The following is a 20,529-nucleotide window of genomic DNA, read 5'->3' as shown; positions in this document are numbered from 1 at the left end:
CTTGCTATTTCTTGTTTTTCCATTAAACCTCACCAATGCGTGCCGGGGTCCAGCCCCCGCAGGGTCCAGGGGAACCTGAAGGAAAAAACGGCATCGTCGGATGATTAAGAGAGAGATAAGGAAAGAATATTGTAGATAAGAAAATAGAGGAGAGAAAGAGGCTGATATTCCTTGGTTTACACAGAAAGCTAATAAAGTCTTAGAAGCTCAGGCAGGAAAGTAAACGCAGGCAGCCTCTATGCTCCAAGGGATCAGCCTGAAAAAGAAAGTGAGAGAAAAAAAGAGAAAAAAAAAGAAAAACACCGGATGACCAAGCTTTTTTGAGCGAGGCCCAATAGCTTTATTTTAAAAGGTACTTTTATACCTTGTCTTATACATAGAGGGAAATGAAAGATGCAAAGTCATACAGAGTCAGCCCAAACATTACATCTGTTTTGTCTTTATCGAAACCAGGATTTTTTTTGCAAACCTTTCCCAAAAACAATATTGTGTACATTATCTTCTGGCCTTGGAGGCCTGTGAACATTTTATGACCCTCTTTTGATAAAGCCTGCTCAACCAAAAAGCTTATTTTCCCTCAAAGTGTTTTTTCTTTATATTTTTAATCTATGTCAGCCTCAGAAAGTATTAAACAAGATCCATTTCTCACAGAGCAAAGGTGCAGTGAGTTACAAGAAGGAGCCAATTAGCTCAAAAGTCTGATGTGGTTAATTTCAAGGCTACACTTGTTTTTCTTACTTTCTAACTATGTTAACTAATGCACTCCCAGGTGCACAGTGGATAAGAGATATGGAAACTTAGCAACAAGCATTGGCCCAATAATGAAATCCTACATTAGCATTACTCTAATAACTTTTAACTCTTTAAAAGGCTCCATGTTTTAGGCTTTCCATGCCTTTCACAGTTGGGAGGCTGCGAATAATCACATGTGTAGCTGCAAGAGTCTGGATAGACCCGCCAAGCAAGCTAGAATGCTAACAGAGGGGGTTTGATTTGAAATATTCCTCTCATGTCCAGGAGACTTATTAGCTATAGCCCTAAGTTAATTTTCTCCAGAGAAAGATGGTCAGGGTTAGCCCCCTGTTAATGTCAGAGGAGTTGGTGAAAGTCATGAAATAGTAAAACAGACAGATTTTGGTTTTGGGGTAGATGCTCGAGAAAGCCTAGGGAGCCCCATGAGTTCTGAAGCCTTGCTTAACAGTTTTCTTCCACATGACCTTGTCCTGGGTGAGGTCTCCCGTGGTGGCTCCCGGCAAATGTGGTTTACCACTGTAAATCTCTTGAACAATCTTAAATGTCTATTTCATGCCAGAACCCTAACTGATATAGGTAGAATTCCTTTTTAGTTTTATATCCCAATTTTTACAATTTTTTTAGTTCATAAAGGATGTTTGCTAACTTTATTACATAAATAATTACTAATATGAGCTCTCATAAGGAGACTACTTACTCCCAAGGAATTTATGGGTGGTAAAGTTTCCTCACTTTGAGTACATTTAAAATTTGGAAATGTAACTGAAGAATTGTGCATGCAGTAAAAAAAAAGTTTAAGTAATAACTAATAAAATTTTATAAAAGCAGCAACATATTTTATGCTCTTTAATTAATTAGGATTCATTAACAACTTGTATTAGCAAAATTGAGCTGCTATACACTAAACTCACACACGTAACTTTTCCCAGATGAACAGTTAGCAGCATAAACATAAATTCCATCAATATATGCACAACCATCTTTCTCCATTTTCAGGAATTCAAACCTGAAAAAAAAATTAAAGCAATAAAATCTTCAAATGCCAATTTTATCTCAAGTTTAAAATTAACAAAACAAACAAAATGAGAAAGAATAAATGAACAAATTAAACAAAATAAGAACAAACCCCTGAAGATTGACAGAATTTAAACTAAGTTTAGCAGTTGATACTAAACAGCATCTAATCCTGTTTGTTTAAATAGAATTATAAGCCAACTGACAATTTATAAGCCAAAGGAAGAACTGATCCTGAAGCTGTAGCTCCAATACTTTGGCCACCTGATGTGAAGAGCTGACACATTGGAAAAGACCCTGACATGGGGAGAGATTAAGGGCAAGAGGAGAAGAGGGCGATAGAGGATGAGATGGTTGGATGGCAACCCTGACCCAATGGACATGACTTTGAGCAAACCCAGAGAGTTAGTAAAGGATAGGGAAGACAGTCCATGGGGTCACAGAATCAGAAATGACTTAGTGACTGGACAACAACAAAAGCAAATCACAATGATAAAACTATGATAGAAATGTATAGATTTATAAACTTGCCTGAAACTATGCCCAAATTTCTCCTAAGAGTCCAGTAAAGTTAACAATGTAAAGGTTCTAAAGCTGAGATTATGTAGAAAGAACTGACACTTTTCCCCCAATTAAATCCCACAGACTGATCCTCAAAAAACATAATGATTTCCTTTATCTTGGTTCCTCTTTCTGTTCCCTACACACATAAAACACACACACACACACACACACACACACACACAAACCCCAGATATAATCTCAGGAAAGTTCAATTATCAAAACACTGTACATACAGGTTTTCAGTTACTGCGGTGCCATCTTCCCATAACCAGGATTCACTTGTTTCATTGATTTTGAGACCTATCCATCCTTTTACTCCAAGCATTGATAAAATTTCCTATTTGGAAAAAATCATAAACCATAAATGTGTACATATTATAATACACTCCTTTCTGACTCAAAGATTATTGGTTAAATTTCTCCCAAGGGCTTGCACACATCCACTTAGTATTAATAAGAGTTTTTCTCAAGATATCTCATTAATTAATGTACTTTTTCCCTAGCATTAAATGTTCAAAAAGTGGAGTTTCTCTAATTTTTCCCTAATAAAACTGAGTCAAAGAAACAAAATATCATAGACTTTTGAGAACTTCAGTTTTCCCAAATTATAGCATCAATCACTAATGTTTTCAAACCAAATACAGTTACAGTATAACAACAACAACAACAAAAACAAACAAATAAACAAAAGCAGAAGTGTTTCCCCTACCAGCTCTCCCTTGATATCGATCTTTAGAAGGTGGGTATCTAGCTCTTCACAGGCAGCATGGCTCTCCATCCAGGTTTTGGTTTTACTCGAAAGATGATAATAACTACTTCCAAATCCAATCCAGTGAGCTGAACAATGGTCACAGGAACATTCTAAAAAGTAGAAATATGTTTAATGTGTACTCTGTACAATAAGTCACTACTACTAGCACAATTCCCATATCTTCCTATCTGTTATACAGATGGATATTAGGTAGAAAGCAAAATAAGCATTTTTTTGGTAACATATCTGGACAAGATTTAAACAAAACCATAGCTAACTTCAGCAATACATGAACCATGACCTTCCAGATGTTCAAGCTGGTTTTAGAAAAGGCAGAGGAACCAGAGACCAAATTGCCAACATCCGCTGGATCATGGAAAAAGCAAGAGAGCTCCAGAAAAGCATCTATTTCTGCTTTATTGACTATGCCAAAGCCTTTGACTGTGTGGATCACAATAAACTGCGGAAAATTCTGAAAGAGATGGAAATACCAGACCACCTGACCTGTCTCTTGAGAAACCTATATTTAGGTCAGGAAGGAAAAGTTAGAACTGGACATGGAACAACAGACTGGTTCCAAATAGGGAAAAGAGTACATCAAGGCTGTATATTGTCACACTGCTTATTTAACTTCTGCAGAGTACATCATGAGAAACGCTGGGCTGGAAGAAGCACAAGCTGGAATCAAGGCTACCGGGAGAAATATCAATAACCTGAGATATGTGATGATACCACTCTTATGGCAGAAAGTGAAGAACTAAAGAGCCTTTGATGAAAGTGAAAGAGGAGAGTGAAAAATCTGGCTTAAAGCTCAACATTCAGAAAACAAAGATCATGGCATCTGGTCCCATCACTTCATGGGAAATAGATGGGGAAACAGTGGAAACAGTGTCAGACTTTATTCTGGGGGACTCCAAAATCACTGCAGATGGTGATCGCAGCCATGAAATTAAAAGACACTTATTCCTTGGAAGAAAATTTATGACCAACTTATATAGCATATTGAAAAGCAGAAACATTACATTGCCTACAAAGGTCCATCTAGTCAAGGCTATGGTTTTTCCAGTGGTCATGTATGGATGTGAGAGTTAGACTGTGAAGAAAGGTGAGCGTCGAAGAATTAATGCTTTTGAACTGTGGTGTTGGAGAAGACTCTTGCGAGTCCCTTGGACTGCAAGGAGATACAGCAAGTCCATCCTAAAGGAAATCAGTCCTGGGTATTCATTGGAAGGACTGATGCTAAAGCTGAAACTCTGATACTTTGGCCACCTGATGCCAAGAGCTGACTCATTGGAAAAGACCCTGATGCTGGGAAAGATTGAAGGCAGGAGAAGGGGACGACAGAGGATAAGATGGTTGGATGGCATCATCGACTTGATGGACATGGGTTTGGGAGGACTCCGGGAGTTGGTGATGGACAGGGAGGCCTGGCATACTGCGATTCATGGGATCACAGATTTGGACATGACTGAGCAACTGAACTGAACAATATTTAGCTCATGTTTTTAATTTTTCTACTTAAATTTTGTAATAAAATTTTATCTATAGGGAAAATGCATTATAAATATGTTTTTTGACCTGATCAAAATTATACATGCATATCGTAGTCTAGTGGCTAAGACTCCGAGCCCCTGTGCAGGAGACCCAGTCTTGATCAGTGGTCAGGGAACTGGCTCCCACATGTCGCAGCTAAGAGTGTGCATGCGGCAACTAGAAATATTCCACATGCCACAAAGATGATGGAAAATCCCATGTACTGCAACTAAGACCCAGCACAGTCAAATAAATAAGTGAATAAATAAATGTCATAAATAAAAAGCTAATCAACATATAACCATATGAACACAAAAAGCAACTAATGAGCTGTTTCACTTTTGTCAAAATTTTTGCTGTTAATTTAAATATTCCTTGCCATTTCCTTCTCCAGGAGATCTACCCTACCAAGGGTTTGAACCTCAGTCTCCGGCATTGCAGGCAATTTCTTTACCAACTTAGCTACCAGGGAAGCAATTTAAATACACAGAATAAAATTCAGTAAGTAATTTTCTAAAACTTATACTTCAACAATTTAATAACCATGTAATTTGTGTATTTTAATAATTTTTATAATCATAAAAAATGTAGACTTAGGGAGGGGGAACAATATGGTGGAGTAGGAAGACATGGAACTCATTTTCCCACAGGCACATCAAAAAAATATCTACATGTGTAACAATGCTCAAGAAAAACTAACTGGAAACTGGTAGAAGGACTCCTATAAAATCAAAACAGCAGGAAATGTGTAACCCAGTAGGATGGGGAAAAAGGCTTCGTTTCAGGACCTGCACCACTGGGAGGGATCTGATACAAGGAGAAGGACCTTCACCCTAAAGAAAAAGCAGGGTGAGCCACAATCTGGGCATTCCAGTCCTAGGTCCTGTGCATGGGAGACAAGCCCCCTCATCTGCTCAGACAACTGCTGGGACAGATAGAAGTACTGGAGAAGCCTAGATAGACTCTACTTATGTGTGTGTAGAGATTTCATTCTTTTTCATTACTGAGTAGTCCATTATTTACTAACCCACGATTTGTGATTCATTCATCTGGAGGTTTATATTTGGATTGCTTATAATTTTTAGTTATTATAAATAAAGTGTCTCTAGATATTCTTGTACATGTCTTATGTGGACATAGGCCTTCATTTCTCTTTTTTAAGTGTCTAAGAGTAGGCTTGTTAAGGGGTTGTGCCAGTACAATTAACTCCACATCCTTACTAAAGCTTGTTACTGTCAGTCTTTTCAAATTCTAATCATATTGGTGGTTATGTAATGCTAACTCATTGGGGTTATAATTCGCATTTCCTTAATTTCTTGTTTGATTTCTTTTTATTTTCAAATTAGGTAAATGAAAGGAAAACAAAAACACAAGCAATGTGAATGGCTAATATTTGACATTCATAGGTTGTTTATTTTTTCTGAGAGACAACAAGCAGTTTCTCAAGTCAATCACTAATTTAAATAAAAAATTAACAACTGATGTATCTAGTCTCTGTTTATTGCATCTGTTGAGATTTTCTCTTTTTACTCAGAGAATTTATTTTTAATTAGACTTGAAATTAGTTCTTTTCATCTTTTTTAATCTTTACTTAGACTTCCACTTTCATAATTGTTGGGTCCTTTTAAATTTCTTCAGTTCAGTTCAGTTCAGTCACTCAGTCGTGTTGGACTCTGCGACCCCATGAACTGCAACACTCCAGGCCTCATCACCATCTCCCGGAGTTCACTCAAACTCAGGTCCATCAAGTCGGTGATGCCATCCAGCCATCTCATCCTCTGTCGTCCCCTTCTCCTCCTGCCCCCAATCCCTCCCAGCATCAGAGACTTTTCCAATGAGTCAACTCTTCCCATGAGGTGGCCAAAGTACTGGAGTTTGAGCTTTAGCATCATTCCTCCCAAAGAACACCCAGGGCTAATCTTCTTCAGAATGGACTGGTTGGATCTCCTTGCAGTCCAACAGACTTTCAAGAGTCTTCTCCAACACCACAGTTCAAAAGGATCAATTCTTTGACACTCAGCTTTCTTCACAGTCCAACTCTCACATCCACACATCACCACTGGAAAAACCATAGCCTTGACTAGACGGACATTTGTAGGCAATGTAGTCTCTGCTTTTCAATATGCTATCTAGGTTGGTCATAACTTTTCTTCCAAGGAGTAAGGGTCTTTTGATTCCATGGCTGCAATCACCATCTGCAGTGATTTTGGAGCCCCCCAAAATAAAGTCTGACACTGTTTCCACTGTTTCCCCATCTATTTCCCATGAAGTGATGGGACCAGATGCCATAATCTTCGTTTTCTGAATGTTGAGCTTTAAGCCAACTTTTGCACTCTCCTCTTTCACTTTCATCAAGAGGCTTTTTAGTTCCTCTTCACTTTCTGCCATAAGGGTGGTGTCATCTGCATATCTGAGGTTATTGATATTTCTCCCGGCAGTCTTGATTCCAGCTTGTGCTTCTTCCAGTCCAGCGTTTCTCATGATGTACTCTGAATATGAGTTAAAGAAGCAGTGTGACAATATACAGCCTTGACGTACTCCTTTCCCTATTTAGGGAGTGTTAAACCAAAATATTTTTATGTCATGCTCAAACTACTGCATTATTTTTATTACTTCCCTTTTATTTCTTTCTTTGTCCACCACCCCCCCTACCCTGCCCCCGCTCATAGGAAATGTTCATCAGGAATACTCATGAGGAATGTCTTTGGCCTCGGCGACAAAGGGACCCTACCCTTTTGGTTTTAGTGTATGGAAAACTTTTCTTGGCAAATGCATCTGTGCTGAGAATCTAACACTGTTCTTGAAAAAGGAAAGATTTCCTTGAAAGAAAGTCAGAGGGGAACCATCCCGACTTCCTGAAAAAATATGCTCAGAAATATTCTCTCCCTATCTCTCGCATTCTTTTAAGTGCTGAATTTACTGTTAGGACTGAGTAAACTTGCAGTAAGTGAAAAAAAAAAAGAATTCAAAACAATAACAGCTTTCTATATCATAGCCAAAATATCAATGTATAAATAAAATTAATGTATTTTAATAAAATCAAAATTCTTCTAACTTCATAAATGCTAGAGGAATCATCTCCATCAGGGAAAGCTAGAAACAGAAAAATGTTATTGAGACATAACTCCTTTGTTTTTCATTCGTTTTCTTTTCCTCTTTGCCCTCTTCACCCATTTCTCTTGCTCCCACCTTATTATAATTTATCCCATTTTTCTCCTAAAAATAATCAAATCACAAACAACACTTACCTATTATACATAATACTTTGGGTCTTCTTGCATTCTCCTATGTCATCTTTCTCATCTTGCCCAATATTAATAGTTCCGTGATAAAAGATTAAACATACCATAAGAGGATTTTTTTCTATCTGATTCACTGAAGTTTTGTGGATGTTAGGAAAACAAAACTTTTAACCCTAAAAATCAATATTAGAAGTGGACCAAACAGAGAGAGTACTCACCACCATTTTTAGATGATAGAGTGGGAACAGGTGACAGTTTTTGATTTGGGTCTTCTTTGTTGGAATATACTATGGCAAAAATCATGGTAATAATTAGTTCTGTTTAGGATAAAATAATTAGGACAATAAAAATTCAGTCTTGATCACAAATCATTGAAACGTATTACGTGGTTGATATATTGACTGTACCAAGGACAGATTATTTTCTTAATTACTTACAGTTTGCAAGCAAGACACACACTGTTGTCAACAAAGCCACGCACAAGGTCCCCAGGCTGGCAGTTATCACTTGCCAGACTATAGATCGGTGGTGTAACACTAAAGGAAATAGAAACAATGATGAAGTTTCATCATTTCCCACAAATCATCAAATATGAAATTTAAATCCATTTTGTTTCACTCTCAGAGGGCAGTCATTCATTTTCCAATCCTTGTATGAGTTCTTTGATACCCAGATTTCCTCCTTTTTAGCTTTTTCTTGACTTCAGTTCTTTCTGATCCTGTTTGATGCCCCAGGTATGTCACCTGACTCACCTGCATCTTTGCATATTCCTCGCCTAGTCATCTATAAATGATCGACTCTGAACAATTTGAAAATATACTCTCAGCTAGGAGACTTGAAATACACCTAGAGAAAACAATGTTGTCATGCAAAAAAATTTTTTTCAAAATTCTATGTGAATATTAATATTCACCCATTAGCCAATCAATCAGTCAAGGGGGAAATAGCAAAGCACATTTTTGCTCTTTGTTGAGATAAGAAATAATTATCATAAATTTTACAAAGACATACAAGTATGTTCACCAAGTTTTAATCCAGACACATGAGAACAGGAAATGCACTTATAAAAAAAAAAAGACATTTTACTGAAAGCTGGAGAAAAGTAAGAGCTAATTATTTCTTGAAGTACAAAAGACATGGAGGAAGTCACCACTTGGGGTTGTTGTTTAGGCACTAAGTCTTGTCTGACTCTTTTGTGATCCTGTGGACTGTAATCCAACAGGCTCCTCTGTCCATGGGATCCCCTAAGAAACAATACTGGAGTGGGTTCCCATTTCTTGCTCCAGAGGGTCTTCCTGACCCAGGGATCAAACTCGAGGAGAGTTATCAATAAATGATTTCAGATGACAGGAAGTTTGATGTATTCATGCGACTGAAATTATAGTCTGACTGGAATTCAGGGAGCAAAGGAGGGAATGGAAGCAGAGAGATAACCTGTAAGACTATAGGATTATTATCGTTTTTAACTTTAAGAACAATTTGAAATCTTTGCAGACACCTATTTTAAAAAGATATGGCCATTTTTCTTGAAACATAAGAAAGGATTGAAAAATGTTTAGAGTGAAAGATGAGAGACTTTAAGAGAGTCTGTGTCAGTATTCTTCCTGAAAGCAGGTAGACATCAGTCCAAGAGAGAAGCAGGTTATTTGAACATGTGGTCATTTTCAAGATTTTTTGAATGTGTCATGGATGAAAGAGTGTGAAGAGTCAAATTTCCAAGTTTAGAAATTAAACAGTGTTGTGGATAAATATTAGCATGTCTAATCTTCTTAGTTTTGGTCAATTTCTGCCCAAAGTCCCTCTTTGACTACCAAAAAAAAAATAATAATAATTATCAAGCCTCAGTAAGACTCTAACTCAAGCACCAAGAAATTTCTTGTTTTACAAGGAAATTGAAACCATGAATTTCCTTACCTTGACCACCTTCCTGAAAATATGAATGTTCATATATTCTGCCTTACTATATGGATATTCATATAGTCATACCTTATTATCTTCTTTTCAATTCAGAGGAAAAGCAGTTTCTTTATGGCCCAAGTTAAAACCTATTGTATGCCCTAATTACTCCATGCCACCCAGTCTCCTTTAGAACATTTATTTTCTAAGAGAAAGTTTTTCTTTTTTGCCATCTTCTTCCTCATCTCTTTCTATAAATTTTGTCACATTCATCCAGGTTTGGGCTCAGACATCTGAAAATCTAATATAATTCCTTGTTATTCATATAGGTCTTTCATTTATTATCATCATTTCTCTTATGTTGTTTTTTTCTCAGTGAGAATTGTAAAAATGTTTTCTGGACTAACTTTATTCCCATAATAAATTTCCTTCAACTTCTTAACCCTTAGTTGTAGCTTATATGCTTTTCTTGGCACTCAAACAGAAATTCCAATTTTTTGGACTTTGCCAAACTCCAAATTTTTGGACTTTGCTAAGTCCAAAGAAGTAATTTTCCACTTGTCATTTATTAGACATAGTTTATTTTCTCCTCTCTGGACATGCATTTCATAGGTATCCTTCTTGAATCTTCCTCTGCTTAAGTCATATATGTTCTTTTTCTCTATGATAGACTTTTCACCTATATTGTCTCTGTTTGCAATCTTACCTATGATCATGTCTTTCCTACCCTTTTCCATCCTCTTCTGGGACATCTAGTCTTTAAAATCCAATTTCTTTATGGGCATTTTCCTCTGAACTGATCAAGAGACAATTCAAATTTCATATATGATCTGCCTTTACTAGATTAAACACATTTTTCTTAATGGTGAGTAAACCTTATTTTTCTTAATGGAAGGTAAGATGATTAACTACTCAGTTGCTTAGGTTAGAACATTATTATCACATTCTACTCATTTTTCAGCTTTAACTCCAATATCGAATTAATTATTGTTATATTTTTCTGTAATCTATCTTTAACAAATTCTGTTAGTTTTTTTGAAGCTAAGTGGTTATTGCAGCTTCATCTTTATAGGTATCATAGTTTTGGATCAGAGCAACAGTAAAAATTCAAAAACAGTTTGGGACTGAGTTACACTGAACTGAAGACTAATAACAAGAATTATTTTTAAAATTACTTGAAAAATAAGCAGTAGATTTTACACAATAATTCTTACAAGTAATACAATTCTGTAGGAATATTTCAGAGGAAATGAACGTAGTGAAAGATTATTTAAGAGACAAAAAAATTTCATGGTAATATCTAAAATGACTAAGGAGAGTTCTGAAGATAGGTAATCAGTGTAATGAGGCAATTTTATTATACAATGGCTTTGAAAGAAGTAATTTTCAAAACTCAAGAATCAAGATCTAGCAAATCAAAAAATATAACACTATAATAATGTACCTTTTCCTTTTTTCTGTTTTCTGTGCTGAAGGTGAGATCTGGGAAATTTCAGTTCCATGTAGTCTACTTGCTGTTCTCTTGACTGGACATTTCTCTGATTTGTCTTAGATATTTTTTGCTGTTGAGACTTGGAAAATTTTGGTTCTGCGTAGATTACCTCTTGCTTGTTTACAATACCTTTGTTTTGCTTACTCTTGAGCATTTTTTTCTTTTTTTAAACTTAGACTGCTTCAGCTCACTCTGGGTATCTTTCTGTGTCTCTCTTTAATATCTATGCAGTAGAGAAAAGTGAGGGAAAAGGGTAAGTGGTGATTATATCAAATCAGACAGTGAAAAATGCATTCATTCTGAAGTACAAGTAAGCTTTTAGGTATAACATTAAAAGGGAAAAAAAGGGAGAAAATGGGAGACTAAATCTCCATCTCACTTTGCAGTCCTTATTGAGAAAAATAGTTTTATTCTCCTTTAATAAGATTAATAAGATGCATTTCATTTCCTCTCTTTATCAGGTTTTCAAAGGAGTAGGTTTAAAGCAGATATGTTTTCCTTCTCAACATTCTCTATATAATGAATAATTTCAACAATGGGTGAACTATGGTTAAAACACAGCTATATTAACAAAGGTATAATTATTTAAATTTAATATTAAAATTTTTATTTCAAACCACATTGACATATAGTTCACTGTATCACTGAAATAATTCATTAGGCAGTAGATTCTTGACTAATAGAGGGGGAAAAAACCTATGTCTTTCATGAACTGGATAAATTCTACATTTGCATAATAACCATGTATCTCTCCATCTGCCAGCTTAACGTCGTTTTTCTACTTAACTAGATCATATTTGCAAGCACATACACACACAGAGGCAAACAAATAAGCCATCTAAAATTAAGAAATAATACCAATCATTTGCCAAAAAGGGACAAGAGAAATTTAAAGGTGATGAATAAAATTAAAAAAATTTATTGTCTCATTAATAAAGAAACACAAATGAAAATAATAGAGCACATTTCACCTGTGAGAACACTAAATAATTAATACTTTGTTGAACTGCCAATGATTGGGAGTACAAAATTATCAATACTTATGAAAGCATAAAATAAGTAGAATCTTAACCAGCAGTTCTATCTTAAGCAATTTATCTTACAAAATATTTTTTAAATATTTAAAGTTAGGCAGAACCTATCTTTTGTTTTTATTTACTAAGAGCGAAATTGTAAAAACAAAGAACAAAAAGTTATCAACAGAATTCACAATTAAGGAAGTGTTAAAGCTATGGTACATTTATACCCTAGTATACTATTGTTTAATGTAACAGATATTATTTTTATATATTATATATTGTATAATGGAATATATATTATTAAAGCAAAATAATAGATTTCTAATAGGCTGTATCACCCTGCTTATTTAACTTAAATGTAGAGTACATCATGAGAAACGCTGGGCTGGAAGAAGCACAAGCTGGAATCAAGATTGCCAGGAGAAACGTCAATAACCTCAGATATGCAGATGACACCACCCTTACGCAGAAAGTGAAGAGGAACTAAAAAGCCTCTTGATGAAAGTGAAAGAGGAGAGTAAAAAATCTGGCTTAAAGCTCAACATTCAGAAAACGAAGATCATGGCAACTGGTCCCATCACTTCATGGGAAATAGATGGGGAAACAGTGGAAACAGTGTCAGACTTTATTTTGGGGGGCTCCAAAATCACTGCAGATGGTGATTGCAGCCAGGAAATTAAAAGACCCTTACTCTTTGGAAGGAAAGATATGACCAACTTAGATAGCATATTGAAAAGCAGAGACATTACTTTGCCAACAAAAGTCCGTCTAGTCAAGGCTATGGTTTTTCCAGTGTTCATGTATGGATGTGAGAGTTGGACTGTGAAGAATGCTGAGTGCTGAAGAATTGATGCTTTTGAACTGTGGTGTTGGAGAAGACTCTTGAGAGTCTGTTGGACTGCAAGGAGATCCAACCAGTCCATCCTAAAGGAGATCAGTCCTGGGTGCTCATTGGAAAGACTGATGCTAAAGCTGAAACTCCAGTACTTTGGCCACCTCATGGGAAGAGTTGACTCACTGGAAAAGACTCTGATGCTGGGAGGGATTGGGGGCAGGAGAAGAAGGGGACAACAGAGGATGAGATGGCTGGATGGCATCACCGACTTGAAGGACATGAGTTTGGGTAAACTCCAGGAGATGGTGATGGACAGGGAGGCCTGACATGCTGCGATTCATGGGGTTGCAGAGTCAGACACGACTGAGTGACTGAACTGAACTGAATAAATAGGCTGTATTTTCAGTGGTTACTTGTAGGTAGAGTTTTTGCATGCATTGCTTTCTATTTTTTTGAAAATAAAAGAATACATGATACAAGCTATTTATTTTTGTTTGTTTGTTTACTTATTTTACACTTTAAAAATTTTTCAATATTTAGAAGTATTGAATAACAGATATTTTTTAATTTTTTAAATATAAATTTATTTATTTTAATTGGAAGCTAATTACTTTACAATATTATTCATAAAACCTTTTCCATATCCTATATTTATCCTTCTATAAATTTACTAAGAGTAAATTTTGAAAAAACTGGGATAAACTTATTTTCAAATTAAGAATGTTTCTCACCTCCTCAAATTGTTTTCTGAAATTTTTGACGAATTCATTTAGCACCAGCAAAAATTTTGTATTTAAGAGTATATTGGCATTGTAAGAATGTTGCTGTTTAAATGTTTAGCATAATTAAACTGCCTTTTTCTTTGTCCCAAAAAAGAAAGAAAGATGACTATTGTTTTTGAGAATTGATAATCAAATAAACATGATCTAGGAAATGCTAAAAGTGATAGAATCAGATGGAATATTAGTTCAAATTGAAGCAATACATAGATCGCTAATTTCACAACATATACTTGAACAAATTTCAAATAAATCAAAATGTTAAATGCAAACCATGAGATGATAAAATTAATAAAACATTCAAAGAAAGTATAAGTAAATAGTTATAAGTTTCTAATCACACATAGACAAGAAAGAGAATTAGGTTAAATTATAAAAACATCATTTTATTGCTAATGTAAAGATTTTTGTCAATAATAACCCCATGAAAAGACTTTTTCTTCATCACTAAACAAAGAAATACAGACTAACATATTAATGATATAGATGTTAACCTACAGAATCAATAAATCAAATTCAACCACACAGAGTTGGACAATGTGCAGGAAAACAGGCATTCATTTTCACAGACTTATGGTTAATTTAAATCTTTCCCTTTTGGAAAATAATTAGCTAGTCCTTCTGGAAAATAATTAGCTAGTATGTATGGAAACCAAATAATGAAAACATCAACTGATCCAACATTTTAAAATAATGAGAAAAATGTGGGTTATTTAATAAAAGAGGCTAAACAATTGGAGAAAAGAACAACAGGAAAATTCCAAGACAAAGAATCAAAAAATACAAAAGATAGCTTCATTCATACTCCACACCATTGTTTACAAAATGAGCATGTAAAGTAATTTTACATAAATGATTTTTTCCTAAACTGCAATACGAGTTGATTGTTGATATTAATGTCGAAAATTACATACAATTTTAACTTCTTGAGAGAAGGAAATAAACAGAAACAATCATACTCACCAACTTGAAGAATAAATTTAAAAAGAAACTTTGCAGGAAAGTCAAAGATACTAAACAATATAAAGATATTAAATAATATAAAATTGTTGTATGCTGAAAATAAAGTTATACAGAGGATAATGTGGTGTAAGAACCTTCAGGGAAGATTCTTGGTTGAAAATAATCTAATAATGACTTATAATCATTTGTTATTCAAAGCATGTGTGAAAAACTACAAAGGAAGTTTTCATGAAACTACTCATTTGTAATTTACCTCCCCCACAAAATACCAATCAGGAAATAAAAAATATCTTTGATATTTCAAAAACCATTTCATAAATTGCAAATTTCGAATTTAAAATGCATAAGAAAAATATTACATTTATTGACTGCTTAATAAGAGTATTTTAATATCAAGCCTGAGGCATTAAAGGAAAAGAAAACTGGACAATTGCATATTGTATTAGAGATTACATGAAATAAGAGTACCATGGGATACATGGAAAAGTATGTAGTTATGACAATAGAAATTATTTTTAGGCTTTACTGGTTAAATTATAATAGATAATTCTTAATTCTTGGTTATTACTTGGTGATAGTTGATATCCCACCCAGAGAATGAAGTTTATTTTTACATTCTGTTCATTATAGCATACAATATAGTTTATCAGCTTAATATCAGCTTCCCTGATGGCTCAGTTGATAAAGAATCAGCCTTCAATGCAGGAGATCCCAGTTGGATTTCTCGGTGGGGAAGATCCACTGGAGAAGGGATAGGCTACCCACTCCAGTGCTCTTGGGCTTCTCTTGTGGCTCAGCTGGTAATGAATCTACCTGCAAAGCTGGAGACCTGGATTCAATCCCTCGGTTGGGAAGATACCCTGGAGAAGGGCATGGCAACCGACTCCAGTATTCTGGCCTGGAGAATTCCATGGACTCTATAGTCCATGAAATCCTAGAGTTGGGCATGACTGAGTGACTTTCACTTTCATAATATAGTTTAATATAGTCATGTGTGTGTGTGTGTGTTTACGGATGTTAGTTGCTCAGTCATGCCTGACTCTTTGAGACCCCATGGATTGTAGCCTGTCAGACTCCTCAGTCCATGGGATTATCCAGGCAAGAATACTGGAACGGTTAGCCATTCCCTTCTACAGGGGATCTTCTAAACCCAGGAATCAAACCTGGGTCTCCCGAATTGCAGGCAGATTCTTTAATGTCTGAGCCACTTGGAAAGCTTGGTGTGTTATAATAAATACATATAATTTGAAAGACTTCCATGATCGGCAGCTTACAGATAAAAAAAGAACCATTTTAATATAAATTTCCAAATGTGTCTCTTAGTTTGTACCTGATGACTGAGAACCACAGTACAGACACCATCTTTTTTAAGTCTCTTCCACTTATTTATGACTCTAACATTCATTTTCCCTCCTCTCATCATGGCTTATGTGCCCCTAGGCATCCTCATTATTGACCAGGCTGTTGAATCACAGTATTCTGATCCATTAATGTCCATATGAACCATCCTCTTATATCCTGATTACACAATTTCTCTGTCTCCTCATCTATAGTAACTTCCTCATTCTGCCACAGCCAAGCCCCCCTATGGGAACACCTTGGTCTCTGAATATCTTTAAGTATTTCATCTTAAAAAGTGTCTTATATAAACTTAGCAACCTTCACAAACACTCTTACCTTTCAAGATTGCTCATTTATCTCTCTCCAACATGAAAATTCTCTGATCTCGTTGATGTCTGCAGCCCACTTGACCTCATTCCGCTCCATCAGTATGCTTCTTTCTTCACCTTCTTTCTTATCAACCTTGATTCTCTTCTGCCAATCATTAACTTCCTGGAACGTATTCTGGTCCCACTTGTTCAATAAAATCACCCTATGTATGAGGTAAATTATCTGTTCCTCTCTGCCAACACCTGAGACGCCAAGTGCTTTTTATAACAGATCAGATATACTGCAGTATTAATTCACAATCACCAACATGAAATCGCTTTAATGCTGCTAGGAATCCTGTTGCTTCCTTCAAGTCCTCATTCTTTCACATTCTCTGAAACTAATTTTATCACCCATTCTCCATTCTTAACAAATCTCTCTTCCACACCCTCTCTTTGTTCTCAGAAGATGACCTATATCACAGAAAAAGAAAAACTAACAGATTACCTCATCTTTCTCCGTGTATACGCATGCATCTTATCTTCTCTCCTGTTCAACAGAGATGACTTCCTTCCTCTTCAATAAAGCCAATTTCAACTATATTTGAATCTATTCACTCCACTGCCCAAGAATCACACACCATTTATCACTCTGCTTTCTTTCTGAATATTCAATATCTTCTTAGTACTATCCTTCACATCAGTTTTAAATTACAATTTTTTTTAAATTATACAATTTTCATCATCATTAGACCTCAATCCCAATAAAAAAATACTGTCTTTGCTCTCTATCACTCTTAGAAAAATTCTTGAAGTGCCATTGAATTTCATCACTATTTACTATATTTTATTCTCACTACTCAAGCCATTGCATTCTAACTCCTACGTAATGACTCCTCAGCATCAGCACACTGTTAGATCATAAGTGATCTCTCCTTTACTAAATGGATCCTTTATTTCTCTTTTAGTTGAACTTTTTTTTTTCACCAGCCCCAAGCATCCTGAATATAATAGAATTCAATACCATTCACCACTTCTTTCTTCTTAACCATTTCTTCTTTATATTTTCTTGGTCTTTTTCATCCACCATCCTTGTCTCAATTACTACTTATCACGTGTTTACACATGTGCACATGCTGAGAAGATTTCTTCTTTAGGTTTCAGCTCACTTATTCTTTGTCAGTTAGCATCTCCTCAAATGTCCCAAATATTAACAACTAAAACTCCACACCTCAAAAATGAAACAAAGTAAACAATATCATCATCCTATATATGTTCTTATGTTAGTGAAGGTCACCATTTTTCAACTTGTTGAAAGAGTAAGGAATCTGGAATTCCCCCAATTTATTGTTTGTATATCTGTGTCAATTACAAGATTTGACCTGTTTTAAATTAGAAATTATTCTCAATTGCCTGCCTCTGCTCTGGCCTTGTCTTTGAAAGCATTATACACTTTCTTCTATCTTTTTGCTCTTGCTGCATCATTCCTCTTTAATTAAATGAACAATTTTTCCTGACATCACTGGGTCTTCACACATCCTAATATTCTTGCCTAAATTGTTCTTTGTCCTTTTCTTTACCTAACTAACTGAAATAATTCAGTTTGTAAAATACCTGTTCCAATCTATACTCCCTTAGAGTTCTTTGGAGAACTCCAACATTAGGTCAGTTACCTGTACATTATTTCTCATAGTACCAGGTTGATAATTTACCTTTTCTGAAGCAATAATAAATACCAAAAGCTAAAAATAATTTCTTTAGTTATTTTACTGATATATTTTCTCCAACAATTTTAATTTCCCCAAGGATATGTCCATTACTATTTATTATTTTAGGTCCTGACATAGTAGACAACCAGACAAGTTATTTAAATGGGTGAATCAGAAAATAAATAATACAACACTCCATAAATTGTGCTTAAGCAACTAGATATACATCTTGGAAAATTAAACTTAGCTCCCTATATCAGGCAAATGAAATGCTAAACATAAGTATATGTATAAGGGGATAAAGGGCTTCCCAGGTTGCACTAGCGGTAAAGAACCTGCCTGCCTAGGCAGGAGACCTAAGAGATGTAGGTTTGATCTCTGGGTCAGGCAGATCCCTGGGAGGAAGGAATGGCAACCCAGTCCAGTATTCTTGCCTGGAAGATCCCATGAATTTTTCTACAGTCCATAGGGTCTCAAAGAGTTAGACACAACTGAAGTGACTTAGCATGTACACACATAAGGGAATGAAATACAGAAAATATATTTTTAATCTTTGAGAAAGGTAAAAAGAAATAAAATAAAGACAAAATTTTTTAAATGACATGCTTGTCCAGAAAAAAGGAAAAAATGAAATATTTTAACTTATATAAAACTATTAAATATGAAAAATATATAACCTATATATATTACATAATGTTGTTGTGTTACTAAGTCATGTCTGACTCTTTGCCACCCCATGGACTTTAGCCTAATGGCTCCTCTGTCCATGGGATTTCCCAGGGAAGCATTCCGGAGTGGGCTACCATTTCCTTCCACATGGGATTTTCCCAACTCAGGGGTCAAACTCGTGTTTCTTACATTGCAGGCTGATTCTTTACCTCTGAGTTACCTGGGAAATCCATATTATATAACATGTATATATATATTTAAATATAAGGTGATGAAGTTTGATAAAAATACAATATCTTCTTAAAATGGCTAATCAGAAGTTTCTCCTACCACAGACAATACCCCAGACAGCATCAATTCCGTTTTGAAACAATGTTTGCTATTTTCTGATGAAAACTTTCATTTAGTTCTTATGCATGCACGCGTGCTCAGTTGCTTTGGTCGTGTCTGACTTTGTGAGACCCCATGGACTGTAGCCTGCCAGGCTCCTCTATCCATTGGATTTTCCAGGCAAAAATACTGGAGAGGGTTGCTGTGCCCTCCTCCAGGGGATCTTCCCAACCTAGGGACAGTCTTCAGATAAAGATGTGAAAATCTTTCTGACTGCAGCCTGGCATCTTTTTTGTTCAGAAGATCTGCTGTTAAGCATAAAAGATACACCTGTGTTTCTTATTTCTTATGTCTACCTCAAAACAGAGTATGTTAGAATCTTTGTGAAATACATCAGTATAAACCAAATTAACTAAATAGATCAATTTTCACATTCTTTGCATATATAAGTGGCTCTCTGTATCTATGAGTTCCGCATCCATAATTTCAACCAACCACTGATGGAAAATATTTGAAAAACAAAATTTCAGAAAGTTTCAAAAAAGCAAAACTTGAATGTACAGCAAACTGGCAACTATTTATAAAGTGAGTACATTGTACTTGAACTTCCCTTGTGGCTCAGATGGTAAAGAATCTGCCTGCAATGCAAGAGATCCGGGTTCAATCCCTGGGTTGGGAAAATTCCCTGGAGAAAGTAATAGCTACCCACTCCAGTACTCTTGCCTGAAGAATTCCATGGACAGAGAAGGCTGGTAAGCTTCAGTCCGTGGAGTTGCAAAGAGTGGGACATGACTGAGTGACTAACGCTTTTACTTTCCACCTTGTACTTAAACTATTCAAACAGCATGTGCATTGAATCAGATATCATAAGTAATATAGAAATGATTTAAAGTATATGTAGGATGTGCTGAGATTATATGCAAATGCTGCACAATTTTACATGAAGGGCTTGGGCATCTGCAGAATTTGGTATCCATAGGGTTCCTGGAAGCAATCCCCCAGGGATGCTGAGAGACAATTGTATGCCCCAATTTAAACCTGCTAAAATCATTGGAATACTTCTTGAGGAAAAATAGCAAACAGAAAATTCCTAACAAAAGCTACTCACAATCTGAGCATTTAGATTAATGTAATATTTATTTTTAATGGGCTTCACTAGTGACTCAGTGGTAAATAATCTTCCTGCCAATGTAGGATTCTAGGGTTCCATCCCTGGGTTGGGTTTATTCTCTGGAAAAGGAAATGGCAACCCACTCCATTATTCTTGTCTGGAGAATCTCATGGATAGAGGAGCCTGGCAGGCTACAGTCCATGGGGTCCCAAAAACAGTC

The 20,529-nt window shown here is 35.6% G+C and overlaps 1 protein-coding gene across 2 annotated transcripts; it reads right to left on the bottom strand.

Annotated features, from left to right (window-relative positions):
• Positions 1-316: 316 nt before the first annotated feature.
• LOC138435974 (killer cell lectin-like receptor subfamily I member 1) lies at positions 317-17,256 on the bottom strand. Of its 2 annotated transcripts, none has more exons than XM_069581312.1 (7): positions 16,999-17,256; positions 11,198-11,468; positions 8,295-8,393; positions 8,076-8,144; positions 3,041-3,192; positions 2,565-2,668; positions 317-1,759 (listed from the first exon to the last, which is right to left on the bottom strand). In XM_069581312.1, exons 2-7 carry the CDS (start codon positions 11,397-11,399, stop codon positions 1,648-1,650), a joined length of 738 nt encoding a protein of 245 aa, XP_069437413.1. In that variant the 5' UTR covers positions 11,400-11,468; positions 16,999-17,256; the 3' UTR covers positions 317-1,647. The 2 variants fall into 2 exon arrangements, with proteins under 2 accessions (XP_069437413.1, XP_069437412.1); XM_069581311.1 differs by having other exon boundaries at positions 16,519-17,159.
• Between the last annotated feature and the right edge of the window lie 3,273 nt (positions 17,257-20,529).

Source organism: Ovis canadensis, chromosome 3 (genome assembly GCF_042477335.2).
Source record: "Ovis canadensis isolate MfBH-ARS-UI-01 breed Bighorn chromosome 3, ARS-UI_OviCan_v2, whole genome shotgun sequence".
Lineage (NCBI taxonomy): Eukaryota > Metazoa > Chordata > Mammalia > Artiodactyla > Bovidae > Ovis > Ovis canadensis.
Note: the sequence above shows the minus strand (reverse complement) of the source record. Positions and strands in the feature narration are given on the sequence as shown.

Coding starts and splice junctions, on each gene's coding strand:
- LOC138435974 (XM_069581312.1), bottom strand. CDS start 11,399: ATGCTCAAGAGTAAGCAAAACAAAGGTATTGTAAACAAGCAAGAGGTA. Junction 8,394..11,197: donor AAAACAGAAAAAAGGAAAAG/GTACATTATTAT, acceptor TATTTCCTTTAG/TGTTACACCACCGATCTATA. Junction 8,145..8,294: donor GTGTGTCTTGCTTGCAAACT/GTAAGTAATTAA, acceptor TTTTTGCCATAG/TATATTCCAACAAAGAAGAC.